The 19,495-nt window shown below is 46.8% G+C and overlaps 1 protein-coding gene across 1 annotated transcript in view; it reads right to left on the minus strand.

Annotated features, from left to right (window-relative positions):
* Dapp1 (dual adaptor of phosphotyrosine and 3-phosphoinositides 1) overlaps positions 1 to 16,781 on the minus strand; it is a 55,982-nt gene extending 39,201 nt beyond the window's left edge. The window contains 2 exon segments of the mRNA XM_028857608.2: positions 1,302 to 1,424; positions 16,536 to 16,781. Coding sequence (XP_028713441.1) covers positions 1,302 to 1,424; positions 16,536 to 16,636 — 224 coding nt within the window. The 5' untranslated portion in view covers positions 16,637 to 16,781.
* Between the last annotated feature and the right edge of the window lie 2,714 nt (positions 16,782 to 19,495).

Genomic DNA, 19,495 nt, shown 5'->3' on the forward strand with positions numbered 1-19,495 from the left:
GTGTCTGTTTCCACAGCGATGGGATTGATAATGTACACTGCCATACCTGATTTCCTGACTCCTCCCTCCCTCCATTCCTTCCGTCCTTTCTTTTTTCTTTAGGTTTTGGGGCCCACACTCAGGTTCTCATGCTTTCAAGGAATGCACTTTATCAACTAAACTGTCTCTGCAACCTGGGAAATACTTTCTTGTTTTCTGATGCAGTTTCATTCCCAGTCAGAGAGAGGGGAGGAAGAGAGGGAGACAGAGAGATAAGGGGATTCAAAATCAAAACCCCAAACCAAATAAACCAAAATGGCTTCAGTGGCTGGAAAGGAGATCCCAACAGCATCAGGGTTACAGCTACTGCCATCCAGAGAGTTCAGGGAAGCCAGGGTCCCACAGGGAGGGGAGAAGCGGAGGACCATCCTGGCTTGAGGGACTTCGCTGTGAAGGAACTCGTGACTTCCTCCAAGGGTTCTGGGATTTGTGGTGGTGCTGCTGCAGTCATACAATGGCTGTTATTAGTGGAAAACTTTTAGAGACTTTGCGTGCATACCCAGCAAAAGCTGCAAGAACCCAAGAAAATATGCTGCTTGCCACTAGAAGCCAGATTACCAGGGTGGGGCTGAAGACTGTCAGCCAGGTGCACTAACTCAGAGGAACTAGATTAATTCACCACTTGGGGAAATGGAATCCATAGAAAAAATGTGAAGTTTCACATTGTCTACTCGAGTCTGTGACTATGAGAACTCATGGTTACAAATCATTCTGGCTTTTCCAGGCAAGAAAGGAATAGCAAAAAGGAGCCCAGTCCCGAAACTCGGGCGACAGTGCTGTTTTTACTGTTGATTGAGTCAAGCCAGACAGCCCACCGCTTCGAGTTTCAGGGTCTTCATGTGTCCAGTGACAGGTTGAGATGAAATAATTCCCAAGTTTTCCTGCTAGTGAATGGAACAAGGAAGGTGCGTGCGTGTGTGTGTGTGTGTGTGTGTGTGTGTGTGTCGTGTGTGTGTGTCTGTGTTCCTGTACGTGCAAGATCTATGAGATCTTGAAGCTTGAGTTACGGGCCATTGTGAACTGCCTGGCATGGATGCTAGGAACTAAACTTGAGTCCTTTTCAAGAGTCCAGTGCTCTCAACCATTGAGCCATCTCTCCAGCCCTGGGAAGATTTCTTTAAGGTCTTACTATTCAGAGTCTGAAATCCTTTAATCTGGTGACTCAACAGGAATCAGGGAGTGTTTGCTCTCTGGCGGTGTGAGTGCTGTAAAGTAAACAAGTGACAGATGGGACTGAACTCTACAAGTCCTTAAGCACCTACCTCACCGAGAGAGAATAGAGTCCGGCCTGCTCATTGCTGTCTCTTAGCAGGTAGCTCCCATCACGTCCATTGGAGAGGAGAAGAGCCTCAGCTGCATGGCGTGTGAGGTTGCCATGATACCACCTAGGAAGAACAGAAGAGTACTTTCCTTCGGAATGAGCCATGAGTAACCCTTCTCTGGAGTTTCCTCTCAGAGATTAAGTAGCAATCTTTTCCATCTTAAGGATGCCAGAGACCCAGCTCTCGGTCCCAGCATGAACACAAGGAAGCCCCTGGATGAGTGTGAGGGATGGAAGTGGTCCTTAGCAGTGTGATAGAGGCTGGTTAAGTTCTGACAGCTCCTACCTCCTAACCTCCAGTTCTTAAGAATGTGACTGACCCTATTGGGAGAGAAGTGAAAATGGGGCAAGTCAGATGGGCTCAGTCCAGTGTGGCTGGAATCCTCCTGTAAAAAGGAGAGCTGGAGGAGAGATTTCCATACGGGAAGGAGAATGCTGTGTGACCAGGAAGGAGCCAGCCTCAGTTTTGAACTTCTAGCCCTCAACGCTGTGAAGCAGACAATTACTCTTTGCAAACCACCCGTTGTAAGCCAGCAAACCAATAGTGTTGTTTAAAAAGCCCAAGCTAAAATAGTCATAACAGAGGCCCAAGAGATGGCCCCGTGGTTAAGTACTTGCCACACAAGCACGCGGACCAGAGTTTGTCTGTAATTATCGCCTGGGAAGACAGAGTGAGGGGATCTCCAGAGCAAGTTTGCTCACAAGACTAGCCATACCCACAAGCTCTGGGGTTGATTGAGAGACGCTGCCTCAAACGGGTAAGGCGGAAGAGCTATGGAGAATGACTCCCAACATCAAGTAGGCCTCCTTATTCCCATGTACTCCTCCCCAACATAAACCTGTGTTCACACACATGCAGGCATGCGTACACACACACAAACGTGACCATGGAAAAAGAAGTAAAAATAAAAGAACAGCCATAGGAGCATTGGCCAGTTTCCCTTCCTTCTGTCCTCTGTCACTCTTTCCCAAGTGCAGGACAGTTTCACCGGGAGAAACCAAACTGCCCTACAGTCCATGGTCATGAGAAAAATGAAGCTGGGCATGAAGAACCCTGGTGTTTCAAAGTGAGCATTGGCCTGTCAAGTCAAACACTGCTTCAAGTTGACGAATATCTGAGGAGCTGGGAAAGTCCCAAGAGGATTCAGATTGATCTTTTCATGTGCTTGTGTTTTTAATTGATCTTTGTGGTTTAAAAAAGGTAATACGTGTATGTGGTTGAAAGAAGACAGTAAGAAAAACAAAGCCCTTTTCTTATCCTTGAGCCTCAGTTTCCCTGTTTCTTTCTCCTGGAGACAGTTTACCACATCACTGCTGTGGGATGGTCTGTATGTCAAATTGCTCTGATTGGTCAATAAATAAAATACTGATTGGCCAGTGGCCAGGCAGAAAGTAGGTGGGACAAGGAGAGAGGAGAATTCTGGGAAGCGGAAAGCTGAGGCGGAGAGACACTGCCAGCTGTCGCCATGACCAGCAGCATGTGAAGACACCGGTAAGGTACCAACCACGTGGCAAGATATAGATTTATGGAAATGGACTAATTTAAGATATAAGAACAGTTAGCAAGAAGCCTGCCATGGCCATACAGTTTGTAAGCAATATAAGTCTCTGTGTTTACTTGGTTGGATCTGAGCGGCTGTGGGACTGGAGGGTGACAAAGATTTGTCCTGACTGTGGGCAAGGCAGGAAAACTCTAGCTACACATCCCTGTGTATCCTCAGAGATAGTCTATGATGTTAGCTAGCATTCGACTCTGGCCCTCAATCACCACTCCCTAATCTACAGGGATAAGAACACTCTGGGCCATGGCTCTGCACCTTGGACCTTTCTCCTATCCACTGGTCCTTCACTTGGTCTTTAAGTATGTCATGTGGCCGTGCAGTGTGGTAACGGGTGGAGTCACGTTGCCTGGATCCCAAACGAAGCAAGACCTTGGGCAATTGGTTTCCCCAGTGTGAACTTCAGCTCTGTTATATCCAAAGCCAGAGTAACAATAGCTGTGCATCACAGGCCAGCCGTGAGAACTGCTCACGTTAACACCGTGAAATGCAGCAGTACTCAGTAGGTTAGTCATGGTCACAAAGCAGTGAGATTCACTCGGCTATACCTAGCACATGCTCCGCTGTGTTATACTTTCCATATTCTAATTTGTAGCATTTCTATTAACTTCAGATAACAGAAAGCAAGGTACTAGAAGCAGATGCCAACTGCAGGGATGCAACTGGAGATGGTGAGGCAGAGATGGCCAGTCATTCAGATAATGCCACATGCTGAGATAAATGGTGTTAAGGAGGCATCTGAAGGAACATCTTTTTGTCAACAGCACAGGCATCCGTTGTGATGTGGCTGTGGCATGAAGTGTCAGCCTGATCAGTGAAGAGCAAACGTGAGATTGTGGAAGGAAGTTGCTATGTACATCTTCCAGTCACTGAAAGCGCCTGGAATGTATTCCGTTCTCTGTCTGTCCATCACCTTCAACTTCTCTTTCTATCACAGGCTCTTGTTTCCTTTGTCACCCAGAGCCCTCATCTCCTCTGAGTATCTTTTAAGTTTTGCATTTTGAGTTCCATCTAAAAGCTAAGTCCCGATGCGCCAAACGGAGCAGCACCGTGTTTGCCTGGTCTTGCTGTGGGTCACACACAAGGTGGCCTACGCTTGCTCTGGTCTCTTCAGACTTGCATGAGGGAGCTCACACAGAGCCTGCTGTGGAAAATAGCTCCCCATTGTCATTTTTCTCTGTGAAACCTAATACTTTTAGAATGAAGTGCAGTAAGAAACCAGATGTTAGGAGAAAACACAAACTAATGAGCATCCATCTTGGACCCAAGCATGTGGGGAGCAGAGCGAGCATGCTGTGAGAAGACACCATGCTTTCACTGGAATTTCTTCCTCAGTGGCTCCAGCTCCTCCAACTGCTTTAGTTTAGGAACTGTGTGGTCACCTGCCAGTAGAAACTTCAGGTTGTCACGTGTCAAGATGGTGAGTCACAACACCCAGAGAGAAAAACCTTCTTTTCATATATTGAGATGTTATCTTCTGATACACATTTTTTTCCCAATTCCTTAACTTTTGTAAAAAGTGAATGAGCCACAAGCTTTACTAAATTATATATCACTAATAGGCCTGACATTCTCCTAACCGCTGGTCGTATAAGCCTATTCAGTTTAGAATAAGGCTTATTTTCCTACTTCAAGTCTTAGTCTTACTTTCTCTAAAGAAACAAGGTCAAGAAGCTACCATTGACCACAGTGTTTTAGAAGCAATGTGTGCCTTTTATCCCTACAACTTATACATTTACATAGTTGTGTCTCAAGGTCAACGGCATGAACAGAGCATAGACGAATCAGACTTGAACAGCACATTCGTACTGGGGTTGTAAGAATATCAGAGCTGGCAGTTGACCTTGAAGGAAACAGCAGTGTTATCTCTTCCATGAGACAGTAGCAAATTAGGAAACACCCACCCACTAAATAGTTTTCATAGCTGCCTCTCAGCAAGGTGCAGGAAATAAACGCAACCACAGAGAACACAGGCAGGCTGGATCCAGAAAGTTCATCTTCAATTCAGCCCCTCCTGCTTTCATCCCTGAGCCTTTTCAGGCTAGAACCTTCTAGGAGACTGCTCCAGCATGCTGAAGACACCAAGGTGTTTTGTCCCTTATTATTTCAATTTGTGGGCCTAAGTTTATGTCTCATTTATGCTCTGTCTTTGAAGAACAGGATTTAAAACTTTTGAAATAACACATGATATGTATCATTGCACGTACACACACACACACACACACACACACACACACACACACACACACACATATATGTTAAAGCACACCCAAGCCAGGTGGTGTGAGGCAGGTAGGTCTCTGTGAGTTCAAGGACAGCCTGGTCTACAGAGTGAGTTCTAGGACAGCCAAGGCTACACAATGAAACCCTTTTTTAAAAAACTATAAAATAAAGCACATCCCAAAAGGAAATTTTACAAGAAAAAAAATTTATCCTTCTATATGCTATTTACTTCAATATTTTTTAAAAGATTTATTTATTATACTTCAATATTTTTTATATTTATTTTGAACAAATATTTATCTAAACCACTAAATTCACTACCAGACCACTAATGAGTTGTTTGGAAATCAATACAGAGCCTTGCTACTCAAAATATGGGCTAACCAAATCTTCACCCCCTGAGATCTTTCTAAAAATATATAAAAATCATGTTCCTCAGGCCCCTGACCTGTTGAGGTTCAAGTGATTTGTACTGAGAACTTGAGAAACATGAATGTGAAAGACCTTTGATCCTAAGAAGTTTCATTCACTTTTGGAGCCCTAATGGCTTGCGTTTGATGTTTGGCATCAGGAGAAAAGAGAAAGGCAAAGTACTACATGGGTTTCAATAAGGAAAGTCAAGAAGGATCTACAGGTTAGCACAGTCCGAAAATCCCACACGGCTGATGTCTTAATGTTGTATGGTACTGGATCTCATGGAAAGTAGGAAAGATCCAGGGAAGCTTCATGAAGGAAGATGATCATGGTCTGGGCTTAAGAACGGATATCTGCTCTATTTGGTGGTAAGAGAAAGGACATCTCAAGAGGAAAGCACTCAAGCAAAGACATTGGGGTCAGTTTATGTCTGGCACATATGCACAGCAGAATGCCTAGCTGAAGCACAGGGTCCGTGTTGGGGAGGAATGCAAAATAGTATTAGAAAAACTGCTGGTGTGCATACTCATTTAAGGTATATATTTTCCCTTTTCCTCCCTCCCACCTCCCTTCCTGGCAATACTGGGGTTTGAACCCAGAGCCTTGTACATGTTAGGTAAGTATTCTACTATTAAACACCCTCAGCCCTAGAGTATTGATTTCTTGGTGAGGAAATTTCTTATCAACCCATGCCTATGGATTATTAATATATTTAGTCACATCCTGCCTTCCTGGCAAACAGCAGTGACCTGGAACTTGGATTCTGTCTAGAGTTATAAAGGGACACACATTTGAACCAAAAGCAGGAATAGAAAACCCTGATTATAGGAAAATAGATAAAAGGCTCTGGAGTTGAACAGCTAGCATAAGTACTCAACAATTTTCTTTCTTGTGTTTCAAAATTGTTTCCACTCTTGAACGACAGTGACACCCACTGAGGTCCTGAGACCCCAAACAACAAATGTGTAAAGTTGTATCACTCTCCTTCTCTAAAGCCAAGGCACAGATCTGTGGTGGAACCCACAGTTTGGCTTCACATTCCCTGTGAATGTGAAAACATGAGAGGCCTCCAGTGGGCTTTCCCAATCCAAGCTGTCTTCACTTGGGTTGATCTGACCTTTGCTCCTGAGTTGTCCCATTGAATCGCTTGGGCGTTGATTTCATTTGTGTTCATTTGTACATAGAGTCAGTGCTGGAAGCTTCAACCATATGAAAGGTAAAGCTCTTGGCCTCTTTCTGTCATCAGAAAGTGTCAGCGCAGGATAAAGACGTCTCTTATTTAGCTCAAGAGCTCTTGGTGCTGTAGCTGGTATTACAGTCAGGCTATACCCAAGACAAGATGGTCTTGCCTATAGAAGCATGTGAATGCACACACCCACAGGGTTGAATTTAACTTCTCAAGTAGAGAGAGGCAAGCAGAAGCTATACACAGGGTTGAGGAAGTTCAAAAACAGCTCAGGTAGGCGCAGCACACTGTCGGGGGAGGCTGAGTCTCCCCACGGTCTTTCCAGCAGGGAGTTTCCGGTGATGGAATCAGCATGGCTGGGACTTTCCACGTCACTGCTCTAAATGTCCCACTTGTATATCCTACTAGCAGAGCTAAATGACGAGGCTGGTTGTCCCAGGCTTTAGGAAACAGACATGGGTGACAGCAGAGGCAATGCAAATACCTAGCAACTAAGCCACAGGATCAACCTGTTGTTGGAGGATGGGGAATGAGACTGGAAGTTCCGGGAGATGGAAACACAGAGACAGATAGAGGAAGAGGTGCAGAGACTGAGAGTCATAGGAGTCAAAGAGGCAGAGATGCAGCAGGGCATGGTGTGCAAGCCAGTAATCCCAGCATGGGAGCGAGGCAGGAGGATTAGGAGTTCAAGGCCAGGCTAGGTTACATAGTTAACCCAAATCTCAAAAGACGAAGGAAAAAAATGAATGAAAAAAAAGGAGGGGGTGGCTTCTCTCATCAGGACCACCTCCAAGTGGAATCGAAGCAGGAAGAGATTGAAGAAAGGGAGAAAGAGGAAGGGAGGGGCAGAGAAGGAGATGAGAGCACTCGTTCCCACGGCTCACACAACCAGGCAGAGGTATGTGTGTTGTGCACAGTCAGGAACATTAAGTAGTAAGTGACCTGGAGACACGTGGACAGCTACCCAGTCATCTAGACGACAGAGGTGGAGAACACAGCAGTCACACAAAGAGAAACTCACAGCGCAGAGCCTGCGACAGATTCACAGGTATTGGGAGCAGCTGAAGGACACAGACACTAACTGGAGAGAGGGGTGGACATTGCATCCCATCACTGCAAGTTCCTTGTGTTTGGTCCCCAAGGCATCTGGCCGTGTTAGAGCATCTTTCTCCAAAGGGTGTGACACAGGAAATGCTTAGTGTGCACTGGGAGAAACGTTCTGTGGGTAGGAACTTGAAGATGCCTAGACTGACTCGTCAGGGATCCCAAACCCACGGTTCCCTCAGAAGGCTCTGTCTCTGAGGGAAATTAAGTTGATTGTGTACTTCCTCTGATCACTGGTGCGTTCCTCAGAAAGCGCTGGTTCACGGTTAGCTGTTTTAGGACTATGCTTGCCAGTGGCAACCTACTCTTGTGGGTGTGGGAAAGAGCCCTCAACCTCAAGGAATGTTATGGGCAGGTAGGTCCTTATTCCATCTCTTCTCCTGCATGGTTCCAACTGTATTGGTTTAGTTCACCAAGAAAACACCTTGGATGGAAGAGGACAAGTAAGTAGGGTATGACATCACTAGACTGAAGTCAGCAGCCTTGAGTTCTAGTCTTGGCTTTGAGTCGACAAACGCTGATCCACCAGTTCTTTGAAAGCGCATATGGAAAAGGCAAATGAATGGCCTACAGTCCTGCTCCCAAAGGGCTCCCCTCTAAAAGGAGGGGTGAAGTATGCTGTGGGATGTTCTGTATGTTAAATGTGTTGCTCTGATTGGTTAATAAATAAAACACTAATTGGCCAGTAGCCAGGCAGGAAGTATAGGTGGGACAAGGAGGGAGGAGAATTCTGGGAAGGGGAAGGCTGAATCAGAGAGACACTTCCAGCTGCCATAATGAGAAGCAGATATTAAGATACTGGTAAGCCACGAGCCACATGGCAACTTATAGATTAATAGAAATGGGTTGATTTAAGATATAAGAACAGTTAGCAAGAAGCCTGCCACGGCCATACAGTTTGTAAGCAATATAAGTCTCTGTGTGTTTACTCGGTTGGGTCTGAGCAGCTGCAGGATCAGTGGGTGAGAGAGATTTGTCCTGACCGTGGGCCAGGCAGGACCAGGAAAACTCTAGCTACAGAAGAAGGTGACCTAACCCCTGAACACAATAGCGCTGACACCTGCAAAGTGTCAACTCTCAACCCAAAATGTGAAAGGCACAAGTGTGAATCAGAACAATAGGAACAGTAATCCAAACCCAGGCGGCTTTAGAAATATACAGCCCTCAAACAAACAAAAGAAGAAAGTAGAAGATATGTGTGAGTCGGAAAGCAGCCATCTTAACTCTTCTTTCCCTCTTAATAAAGGATCTCTCTGTGAAAACAGGTATTAGTGTGCAGTTTGTGCCTAGCCCAGGGTCCAGGAGGAAGCCTCCATTGTTTGGAGGTCTCCTTCCATCATGATATGTCAGGCCTATATAATTCCATGTGTGTCTCCAAAACACAGCATTCTTTCATGTAATTCTCATGCCAATATAAAATAAATGGCTACATGCATGCGTTTTAAAGGTGCAAATCTTTTAGAGTACAGATAACTTAGTCAGACACTAGGTGGTAGGGCTTGGGGTGGGTGGCGGTGAGGGGGTATCTGCTGCAGAGCAGCTGAAGGAGAGCAAGGGGGCGGTGCTAAGACCAAGCTGGGCTCCAGGCAAGTGCATAGCAGGGAGCAGGAGCCAGCTGGTGAAAAGATTACTATCTGAGCCGGGAATCAAGCCAGGGTTTAAAAAGCAAACTCATGGAGCTGGTTCTGAAAGTGAAATTCTACAGCAGCCAGGTGGTTGCTTTGCTAGAGCAAGCCAGACTGAATGCTGATCTCCAGGAGGAGCCTGGGATGTCTTAGCGCTCCAGTCAGTCTTGTCTGCTTTACCTCTTTACTCATGACCCCCCCATCCTCTCCCACCCCCACCCCTATAAAGTGCTATATTTTTTTATTCAGCTGACAAACATCATCCAGGGCCACACTGTGTCCTCGCAGAGACGGGCAGTGTAAAGCCCTCAGCCCACGTCGCTGCGTGTTCTGGCACAGGGTGCACTTTGCTTCTGCACAGGCCAGGCTTTCCTTCCATATCCTCCCAGCCTCACACATCGTCCTCCCTCATTCAATAGATGGATCCAAAGAATGCAGCAAAGCAGCCCCTCCCAATGTGAGGAACCTGTGGGGCAGCGTTCCAAATCTGTAAGTGGAAGGAAATCGCCCATGGGAGGAAAAGAAGAACAGAGCTCAAGAGGAAACTAGCTGGAGCCCAAACGTCCCAGACAGTTCACTGCTTACACAGCCAAACAGCCACGGCTGAACCGCCTTCCACTTTTAGAATTCAAGATTTCAGAAGAGTTCACAGAAGAATGAGCCCTGTCACTCTTCTGGGTGTCACAAAATCTCTGTTGACACTTCTGACTTGATAATGTTCTTAGCCTGTTCTGTTTTTGTTTGTTTGTTTTTGTTTTTCCTAGCCCAGGAAATTGAACATACACAGAGCTTAGTAAGGTTCTGGCTCGTTGGGATATTGGCCTGTCCATATGACCTATCTATTGTGAAGTAGGGAAGGAGTGACACCTTTTATAGTAAGTTGTGCTGATTTCTGGCAATTCTAGAACTTTCTTTTCCCTTTAGTCCACATGTGCACCAAAAAGTGTACCCTGCTAGTGAAAAGGCAGAAGTTTGAGAAAAATTAGGAAGTTGTCTTTGTGGTCAAGCATGTGGGTTTTGTAAACCCGGGCACTTTCTCACGTAGGTAACACCAGCGATATGTGAAGCAACTGAGTTCCTACAGGCAAAGGCCGAGAGACTGTTGTGAGTGGGGAGCCTGCAAGAATGAATGGTCGCCATTATTGTTTAGTTGGTGGCTCAGCAAGGCAGCAGTGCACGGTGGGAGTCCATTAGCTGTGGCTAATCCCCTGCTCACCTCCTCAGCCCCACTGACCGGGTCAGTACCCTCGGCTTTGAAAGTCCCCACCTCTACCTACAAAGGAATGCCTGACACTTGCCTGATCCTGCACTGTGAGCGTCATGAAAGCTCAGTGCAGCAATGTCTGAGATTGGTACAGTGTTGGTGCATAGTAGGTCTGCATGGCTAATGCCTGTCACAAAAGAGAAGCTACCTGGCTTGTAACATAAGCATGTGCATTGGACCTAGACATTTCTGGAACTTTAGCCAGTTGGATGGCTCAGGTCCTGAGACTCCTTACATGTGAAGCTGGAATAAGTGTGTTCAGGGAGGCCAGAGTGAGAGCCTGCAAAGTGGCTGCCTGGTAATGTATTTATCATCATGTATTTCCTGGGCCAGCAAGCTGCCAGCCAAGGGTCAGTCCTGCCAACCATTCATTTTGTGTGGACTGAGAGCCAAGGATGGCTGAACAGTTTGAAATGGTTAGGGGAAAGTGTGTGTGTGTGTGTGTGTGTGTGTGTGTGTGTGTGTGTGTGTGAGAGAGAGAGAGAGAGAGAGAGAGAGAGAGAGAGAGAGAGAGAGAGAGAGAATTGAATATAAAACCCACGTGTCGCTGTCCATAGCCAATGTTTGGTTTGAGCACTATCAAGGTGTGTGTGTGTGTGTGTGTGTGTGTGTGTGTGTGTGTGTGTGGTGTTTCTTAGGTTTGTTTAGTGCAACAGTCACACATATGAGTAGTTGTAGTGAAGTCGTGAAGCCAAAATTATGTGTCACCTGTACCTCTACTAAAAAGCTGACCTTCTGGTTGTTGCTGTGTTTTTTGCCAGTCTCTGACTTTCTCTTACATGTGAGAGACAACAATGGTTCTGTTTTCCTCCTCCCTTCCTTTTTAAAGACAGGGCCTTGCTAGCTCAGGCTGGCCTCAAACTCCCAAATCCTCCTGCCTCAGCATCCCAGGTGCTGGGTACTCACATGTACTCCCCACTTTGCAAATCAAGTATTGTTAAGGACAGGGGAATTCTCATTAAAAAAAAAATACCTATTAAAATGACAGGTCTCGAAGAGAACGTATCTGTGTGTGCAAACATTTATTTTTAAAGAATCAGATCTTTAGGCTGGGCGTTGGTGGCGCACGCCTTTAATCCTAGCACTCGGGAGGCAGAGCCAGGCAGATCTCTGTGAGTTCCAGGCCAGCCTGGGCTACCAAGTGAGTTCCAGGAAAGGCGCAAAGAAACCCTGTCTTGAAAAACAAAACAAAACAAAAAAATCAGATTTTTGCGTTTGCTTTAAGTTACTCTGGAAAGGACCACTGTATAGGCCGACTTCAGACTGAAATCAGCCAACTCCCAGGTCTGAGTCTTAATGCTTGTGTAATTGCCTGAGGCTAGGGAGTAGTGGCCATGAAATCTCTGAGGAGAAGGGATGGAGCATTCCTGGCTGCTTGAAGCAGGAATTCCAGGGACTCTTAGAAAGAACACAACAGAAGGCCTCTCCTCTTTCTTTCACCAGTAGGATTGGGGGCATTTCTATCTTTAAATTTCCAGACAAGGTTCCATAGGGAAGCTTAGTCTACCTCCATCTTAACCTCTGCGGAGGCTTTCATGTTGTCAGCAGAGGTTGCCATGCCAACAGCTGTCCTTCCTGGGTCACCTTCCTTTGATAGCCGGATCTGTCTACCTTATTATCAATTAAAAGCTCTGAGACTCATCTGGAGATTTGCCTTAGACCTGTCTTCTTTGAACCTTACGCAAAAGACCCAGAGTCCTCCCCACCCTTTCCGCCTGTGCCTGTGTGTCCTGGTGGACATGAAGTGTGACCTGGCTGCTCCTCTATCCAGGCTCTCCGGAGGAGGGTCTGTGGTTGGGTTATAATCCCTTATCAAATAAGACCTGCAAAACTGGACCCGAGGCTCACCCAACACCACCCCCTGCCCTGCGAGTTCCGACAGTGCTGTGGTGCTGGGCCCTGGGCCTTGTTGGGGTGTGGACATGGGGAGTTGTAGCGGGGTGGCCTGAGTGCTGAGCTTCTTAGTGCCTGACCCACCCGCACCTCTCGGTTTGAAAAGCAGACGAGTGGACCTAGCTGGTCGCACAGAGCCTTGCTCACTCCCTGGGCCTGCCCTGTTCCTGCACAAACAGAGCTTTGTCTCGCCCAGCCTCCGGGGCTCACTGAGGCACTGAAGAGGAAAGTAAGTGCCTTTGACTGGCACTCTAATGGAGCTGAGAGGCTCCATGGGGTCCGAGTCTCTCCTAGAGACTATGCAGCCAGTGTTCTGCGAAAGTCCTGGGTGTGCTGGCGGGGCCAGGGGTGGGGTTGCTGCAGTTCTGGATTCAATTCGCAGTATTTACATATTCCAGAGCCTGAAGCAAAATAGGGACCAAAGAACCAAGGTTAATCCCCGACCCCTTTCTAGGTGTGTGTGCCTCCACTAAATTATCTCTTTACATCTATATAATACACAAGGCCCCTATGTTAATATTCTGACCCGCCCCTTGAAATCCCACCCCTTGGGGCCACCCTGCATCGTGAAGTAAAAGACTCATTCATCTCTTCCCATTTTTCTCTCTCTCTCTCTCTGTCTTTCTCTCTCTCTCTCCATTCCCACAAGGTGTGCATTCCTCCACTTTCTCTCTCTTCTCTTTCTTCCTTGTCTCCCTCTTTCCTATCTTTCTCTTCACCTCTCTATCATAATAAACTCTCCCTGTGGAAGCAGCGCCTGGGTGTGAATGACTTTCCACACTGCCACCCCCTCTCACTCGTGGGATACCCTGGGGGCTCCCCACTCGTGCAAATTCCTGGTTTCATCCCTGGCACCGCACAAAACAAACAACAACAACAACAACAAAAACATCTAACGACTGAAATAGCCCATTGAAATAATTTTAAAATTCAGGTCATCAAACCTAGACATCTTTTACCTCTCGATTACAAAGTGAATCATTTTTAAGAAGTGGAGCTTTGAAAAAACTGGATTATTCTGGAGGCTTGGTACAGATCATGCATCACCAAAGTGGATTAAAGGTTCAAAGACTGAGTTTCAGTTATCCTCAGAATTCAGCCAGAGGCAACAGGTCCTTGCCAAGCTTCTTCCCTTATCTCTTATGAGAAGCCTATCACTGGTGTGCCGCGTGCCAGGGGCAAGGGTTGGCTTCTGCTAGTGATTAAATAGTCAGTGTTGCAGGATGGAGCATAAATCACCAGCAATTTTATTTGTTTATTGGGAGAGAAAAATAGCTCCAACTGGCCAGTGTCTGGAAATACAGCAGTTCTAGAAATCAAGGCTTTCTTTGTTCCCCACACAGGTAGACCATTGGTTATGTTTACATGAACTGTGTTCCTTACTGGATTCCAAGGAGTTGAAAACCTGCTAACATTGACTCTAGTGGCAATCACACCCTTAAAGTTGAAATGGGTGAATTCATATGTGAAATGCACCTCAGTGGAGTTATTAGCCACAAGGTCCCAAACTCCCAAACAGAATGCCAGAACTTATTAGTGATTTTAAGATTTAGGGGCATGCCTACCAGAATTAAAATAAATGATAAAACTGTGCTTAACACTTCAGAGAATATACATTGTGACCTTGATTCTCAATTCCAGTCCTGCTTTAGAGACTTGTAGAGGAAGGAAACGTTCACCCAAGAGACAGACGTTTTTTGTGCCATGCACGGCCTGGGCACCAAGAATTGAAACCAAACAAAGGCTGGAGAAGTGATTGAGTTGGTAGAGTTCATGCCCCGAATACTGGAAGCCCTGCATAAACTGAGGTGCAGGTGCTATACACCTGTAATCCCAGCCCTTGGGAAGCGGAGTCAGGAAGACCAAGAAACTCAAGTCATCCTCAGTTACCTCAAATTGGAAGCTGCTACATGAGACCTTGTGTCAGACATAAAGGCAAGAATAAAAAAAAAAATAACCAAATAAAAATGCCCCTGTCTGTCTTGTGCACAGAGAAGGTTGAGACCCATGCTCTAGAACAGTTTCTTCTACTAAAGTTTGCATTGTTCCTGAAATCAAACTCTTGACATTCAAGAAAAAGTCCAGGTCTTCTGAAATTGAGAAGTCTGGACCCAAATGCAGCACTTCCTTTGGGCCCTCCGGACTTAATATCAGGTGTGTACTCTTTGCCCAGGGAGGGAAGGCCGTGGTTCACCTGCAGTGGCATCATTCTGTCCCGAAATCTGCATCAGTGCCGGCCCAGATGCACAGTCAGGTTTCAATTGTGTCCTCTGTGTGTGCTCAGAGTGCTGAAGCGTAGATCCTGCCTTTAGGATTTGTTTAATTAAAGAGACAGCGTTAAATGTTTTCTGGGTATGACTTCTCCTTTGAGGTCTCTTCCTTCAGTGAGCCAAGGGGGCAGAAAATAGCTGTAATGCCTTATGAGCTGGTCAGCAAGGCTGCAGCTGCGCTGCGTGCCTCTAAGCCGGTTTGGATACCCTCAGAGGAGCCCTTACCTCTTCTCTTTCAGATTCAAAGGGAGGCACAAAGAGATTCTGGGACTCTGAAGGCCACATAAGGAACTTCCTTTATTGAAAATCCTAGCTGTCAAGTCTGGTTTGCCAAATGAGGGCGCAGGTCTCAGCTGAGGCCTTAGCTTTGACTCTAAGGAGTTATTGAGAGCTATTTTTAGAATTTTTATTAGTTCATTATTATTGTAGGTGTACAGTGTGTGTGTGTGTGTGTGTTCTGTGTGTGGTGTGTGTGTGTGTGTGTGTGTGTGTGTGTGTGTGTGTGTGTGAATGAGAATGTGGGTCCCTGCCTGCCACATCACTCCTGTGGAGGTCAGAGGACAACTCTGTGAAGTCGGCTCTCTCTTTCCACCGCATGGTTCCAGGGAAAGAACTCGGGTTATCAGGCTTAGCCTCAAGCACCTCTATTTACGTGCTGAGCCAGCCGAGTGCTGTGAGAAGTTTTACAGTAGCGTAATACAGAAAGATACAATCTGTGCAGGGTAGACAGCGATTTCAACCCATCTTCAGAGGAGGGTGGAGCCTCGGGCAGGTGCAGCTCAGCTTTGTTACTTCACTGATGTGGCTGATAAGGACAGGGTTTAAACCCTTTGGTGCTCGCTTTTGTCCTTCGCAAGATGACAGCAGGTCTTATGTCATCGGCGATGAGGAATTCCAGCTGCTTACATAGACAGCAAGTCCAGCTTCCCCTCTCCTGGGAAGCACAGTGTGGGGGCGCCCCATCCTCTCTGAGTAGCCCTTGCTTCTCGACTAACTGTCCTGATGAGCAGTGTGTCGTGGGGCTCCCTCCCTTCTGATGGTCTCACCCAACCTAAACTTACCTACCTATCCATATCGGAACTGCCGCTCCCTTGTTCTTGGACTGTGGCCATCTAAAAGGCTGTGTTGCCTTTACCCCTGTCTCTACACGTCTATGCAAGAGCTCACAAGTGCCATGTCAATAGGAAGAACCATATAAACTAGATTGCCGCACAAACTTCCTTCTTTAGAAAAAAAAATCCCTTTTGCTCAGAGCACTGTATTCTGTGGAACCAGCGGCGCTCGAACTCTTCACCTCACGTCACTGATAAACCAGAACACCATCAAAGGAACCGGGCATTTCTGCTCACACATCCCACCTTCTCCACCTGCTGCCCCAGTTGTTCAAGGATGCCCAACAGTGGGTTTTTGTCTCATTTTCTCAATCTCAGCGTTTTCACTTCTAGAAATACAACTTAAACTTACACTCTTACAATGAATCAGCACCCCCTCCCCAAAAGGAAACTCCCACAAATCAACAGAATAACCAGGAAGAAGATGGGGGGGGCAGAGGGGAGAGACATACTGGAAACACTCGCGAATCGAAGCAAACGTGGACATGGAGTGGCAAGTCACACTCACTAAGAAAGCGCTCTTACCCCAAGTCCTGGAGCAGATCTGCTCCTCCATCCGACTGACCCCACAGCTCTGAGGGATCCTCGGTGCTCATGTTCCTGCCCAGAAGTTCTGCTCTGCCCATCCGTCCCTTTGCTTCTGCCTGTTGACCCCCTGGCAGGTGCTGGAGAGAGAGAGATGGTCTCCAGTGCGGGACACACTGCTCCTCAGTGAGACAGGAGCCTGCTGTGGCTGAGGCTCTGACTAGCTAGGAAGTGAAACTCGGTTGCTCCTCCCACTGACACTGCCACCCTGGGCCTGAGGCACAGGCAGGGTTGTTCTGTCAGTCAGGAAGTGTGTAAACTCGGCAGCACCTCTGACACCCACGGTGCATCGCCAGGTCAGTTTTTGCCAAAGGAACTAGAAAGACCACCCACCTAGGGTTGGACTATTGGTTCAAACTCTCTGTAGGAGGCCAACTGTAGCTTCTCCCTGGTCCTGTTTGCCCATAGTTTGTGTGCCCACACCCACCTCATACAACAGCACAAGGAACACCAAGGAAACTTCTACATCAAAAACATTTTTTCAGCGGGTTAAAAGAAAGTAGAGCTAAAGAAATAAAAGGGGGAAGGAAGGAAGGAAGGAAGGAAGGAAGGAAGGAAGGAAGGAAGGAAGCCAGGCAGTGGTTTGTACGTGTCTTTAATCCAACACTCGGGAGGCAGAGGCAGGTGGATCTCTGAGTTCTCAGCCAGCCTGTTCTGCAGAGTGAATTCCAGGACAGCCTGGGCTACACAGAGAAACCCTGTCTCGAAAATAAAAAAATTAGAGTCAAACAAGCAGTCTCACTGCTCCTGGTTTGTTTTGGGGATCGTCTCAGGGTTTCTTTCCAATATCCCCTTGAGGCTTAGGTTGGGGGACAGTTACTGTTTCTCTTACGGAAGAAGGACTGGCGGCTGAGGCTGCCACAAGCATGCCCAAAGCCCTGGGTTCCATCCCCAGCACCACAGAAAATCCTGTCACCTAGCACTCAGGAGGTAGAGGCAGAAAGATCAGAATTTGGAGGCTATCCTCATCCATATGTTGAATTTGAGGCCAGCCTGGGCTATGAGAGTCCCTGTTTCAAAACAAAAACAAAAATAAACAAACAAGGGGAAGGATTGAGTGAGAAGGAGAAGTTATAAAATAGCAGCTGACTTCCGTCTACCCCGGGTTCACGCTAGCGCTCACTGGGCTGATGTATGCTGGAGATGCAGTGGTATCTGGACTCTTAATACGGGGAGAATTCCATCTGCCTGGAAGTGCAGCTGTGGGTGGATAAAGAACCTTTCTCAGCATGTACCTCCTCCATTATCTTCCGATGAACTGGGGTTCACCAGGGGGCTATTGCATGTGTTACCATAAGGAACTTGCTAGAAGGAAGACCTGCCCGAGCATGCTCTACAGTGGGGTGTAGACTGTAGCCAGAAGCTGCTCATTTCGCCTCAGGAATCTTCCTCTCATTTCTGCTTCCCAGGGGTTCCTGAGGCCCTGGCTTCCTCTGCTTGCCACTGAGAAATTCCACAGTTCCCAGGGACAGAACGGGGGAGATCAGCTCTGATTGCACTCACATAACTGAGCATCCAGGAGCAGCCACGGTGTTTTTGGATAGAGGATTTTGTAGGCCAGGGAGGGAGCAGTGTGCACTGGGCCGAGGAAACAGGACAGCCAGGACAACAGATTGCCTGCTCCCTTCTGCTAGTTATTATGCGGCACGATGTTATCCATTAAGCGGCACTGTTTACCTACCATACGATAAAAGCCACAAGGCACAACAAAACCCACTGTAAGAGTTTATTAAGAGAAAGACAGAGGGGAATATGCTTAGGCCTATGGAAGATTATGCATGGAGGGAGAGGAAGAAGAAGAGGGGGGAGGAGTATGTGACCTACTTTTTATGGGTTCCCACCCCCCACCCCACCCCTGCATATGTACACATGGGTTTATGTTGGTATGCCACACATGCGCATAGATTACGTGATCACACAGCGCACAGATTACTAGGACGGAAAGCCCTGGAATGACTAAACATCTTGCCTGGCTACTGGACAGCACACCAGCAGTCAGGTAGCTGGGGGAGTGGCCAGGAATTCCAACACCTTCCTGCAGCCCTTTGTTCAGTGTTTGACTGTCTTCTCCATTCATTCCCATTTTAGCACATCCTGGGGTTTTCATTTTTCCTATTTTTTTTTTATCTTTTTTTTTGGGGGGGGAGTAACAACCTAAGAGGACTCCTTCCTCCTTCTCACCTTCCTGGCCTCCCTCCTTATCTTGTTCCCCATCTATTGTGTCTCCTTTGATCACAGCCTTCCCCCTCTTCACTCCCTCTCCCCAGGCATCCTACCTTTCTAGCCCTGCTCTCTGATCTACACATCCAGCCTTGTTCTGCACTCTCTGCCACAATTAAGAGCTGGTGCTTACAAAATGCTGGGAAGTGCACAGACGTATTTAACAGCATATTTTGCATTAGATCATTAGATGTTACTTTTATCTTATTTATCTTTTTTAAATTTTATTTATTTATTTATTTTGGTTTTTTGAGACAGAGTTTCTCTGTGTAGTCATGACTGTCCCAGAACTCACTCTGTAGACCAGGCTGGCCTCGAACTCACAGAGATCCACCTGCCTCTGCCTCCCAAGTGCTGGGATTAAAGGCTTGAGCCACCACTGCCCTGCTGTCTTATATATCTTAATTTATTGTTTTATGCATATATGTCTTTGTCTGCTCTTATGCTTGTATGTGCACCGTGTGTGTATGCCCGGTGCCCATAGAAATTGGAAGAGGGCATCCAATTCCCTGGAACTGGAGGAACTGTAGTTACAGGAAGCTGTGAGTCGCAACATGGAGGCTGAGAAGAAGTCATGACCACCTGTGAAAGCAGTAAGTGCTACTAAGCCATCTCTCTCCAATTCTTGCTTTTTTTTTTTTTTTTAAATTAAGGAACCTACATTTTGCTTTCAAATACCC

Source organism: Peromyscus leucopus, chromosome 6 (assembly GCF_004664715.2).
Source record: "Peromyscus leucopus breed LL Stock chromosome 6, UCI_PerLeu_2.1, whole genome shotgun sequence".
Lineage (NCBI taxonomy): Eukaryota > Metazoa > Chordata > Mammalia > Rodentia > Cricetidae > Peromyscus > Peromyscus leucopus.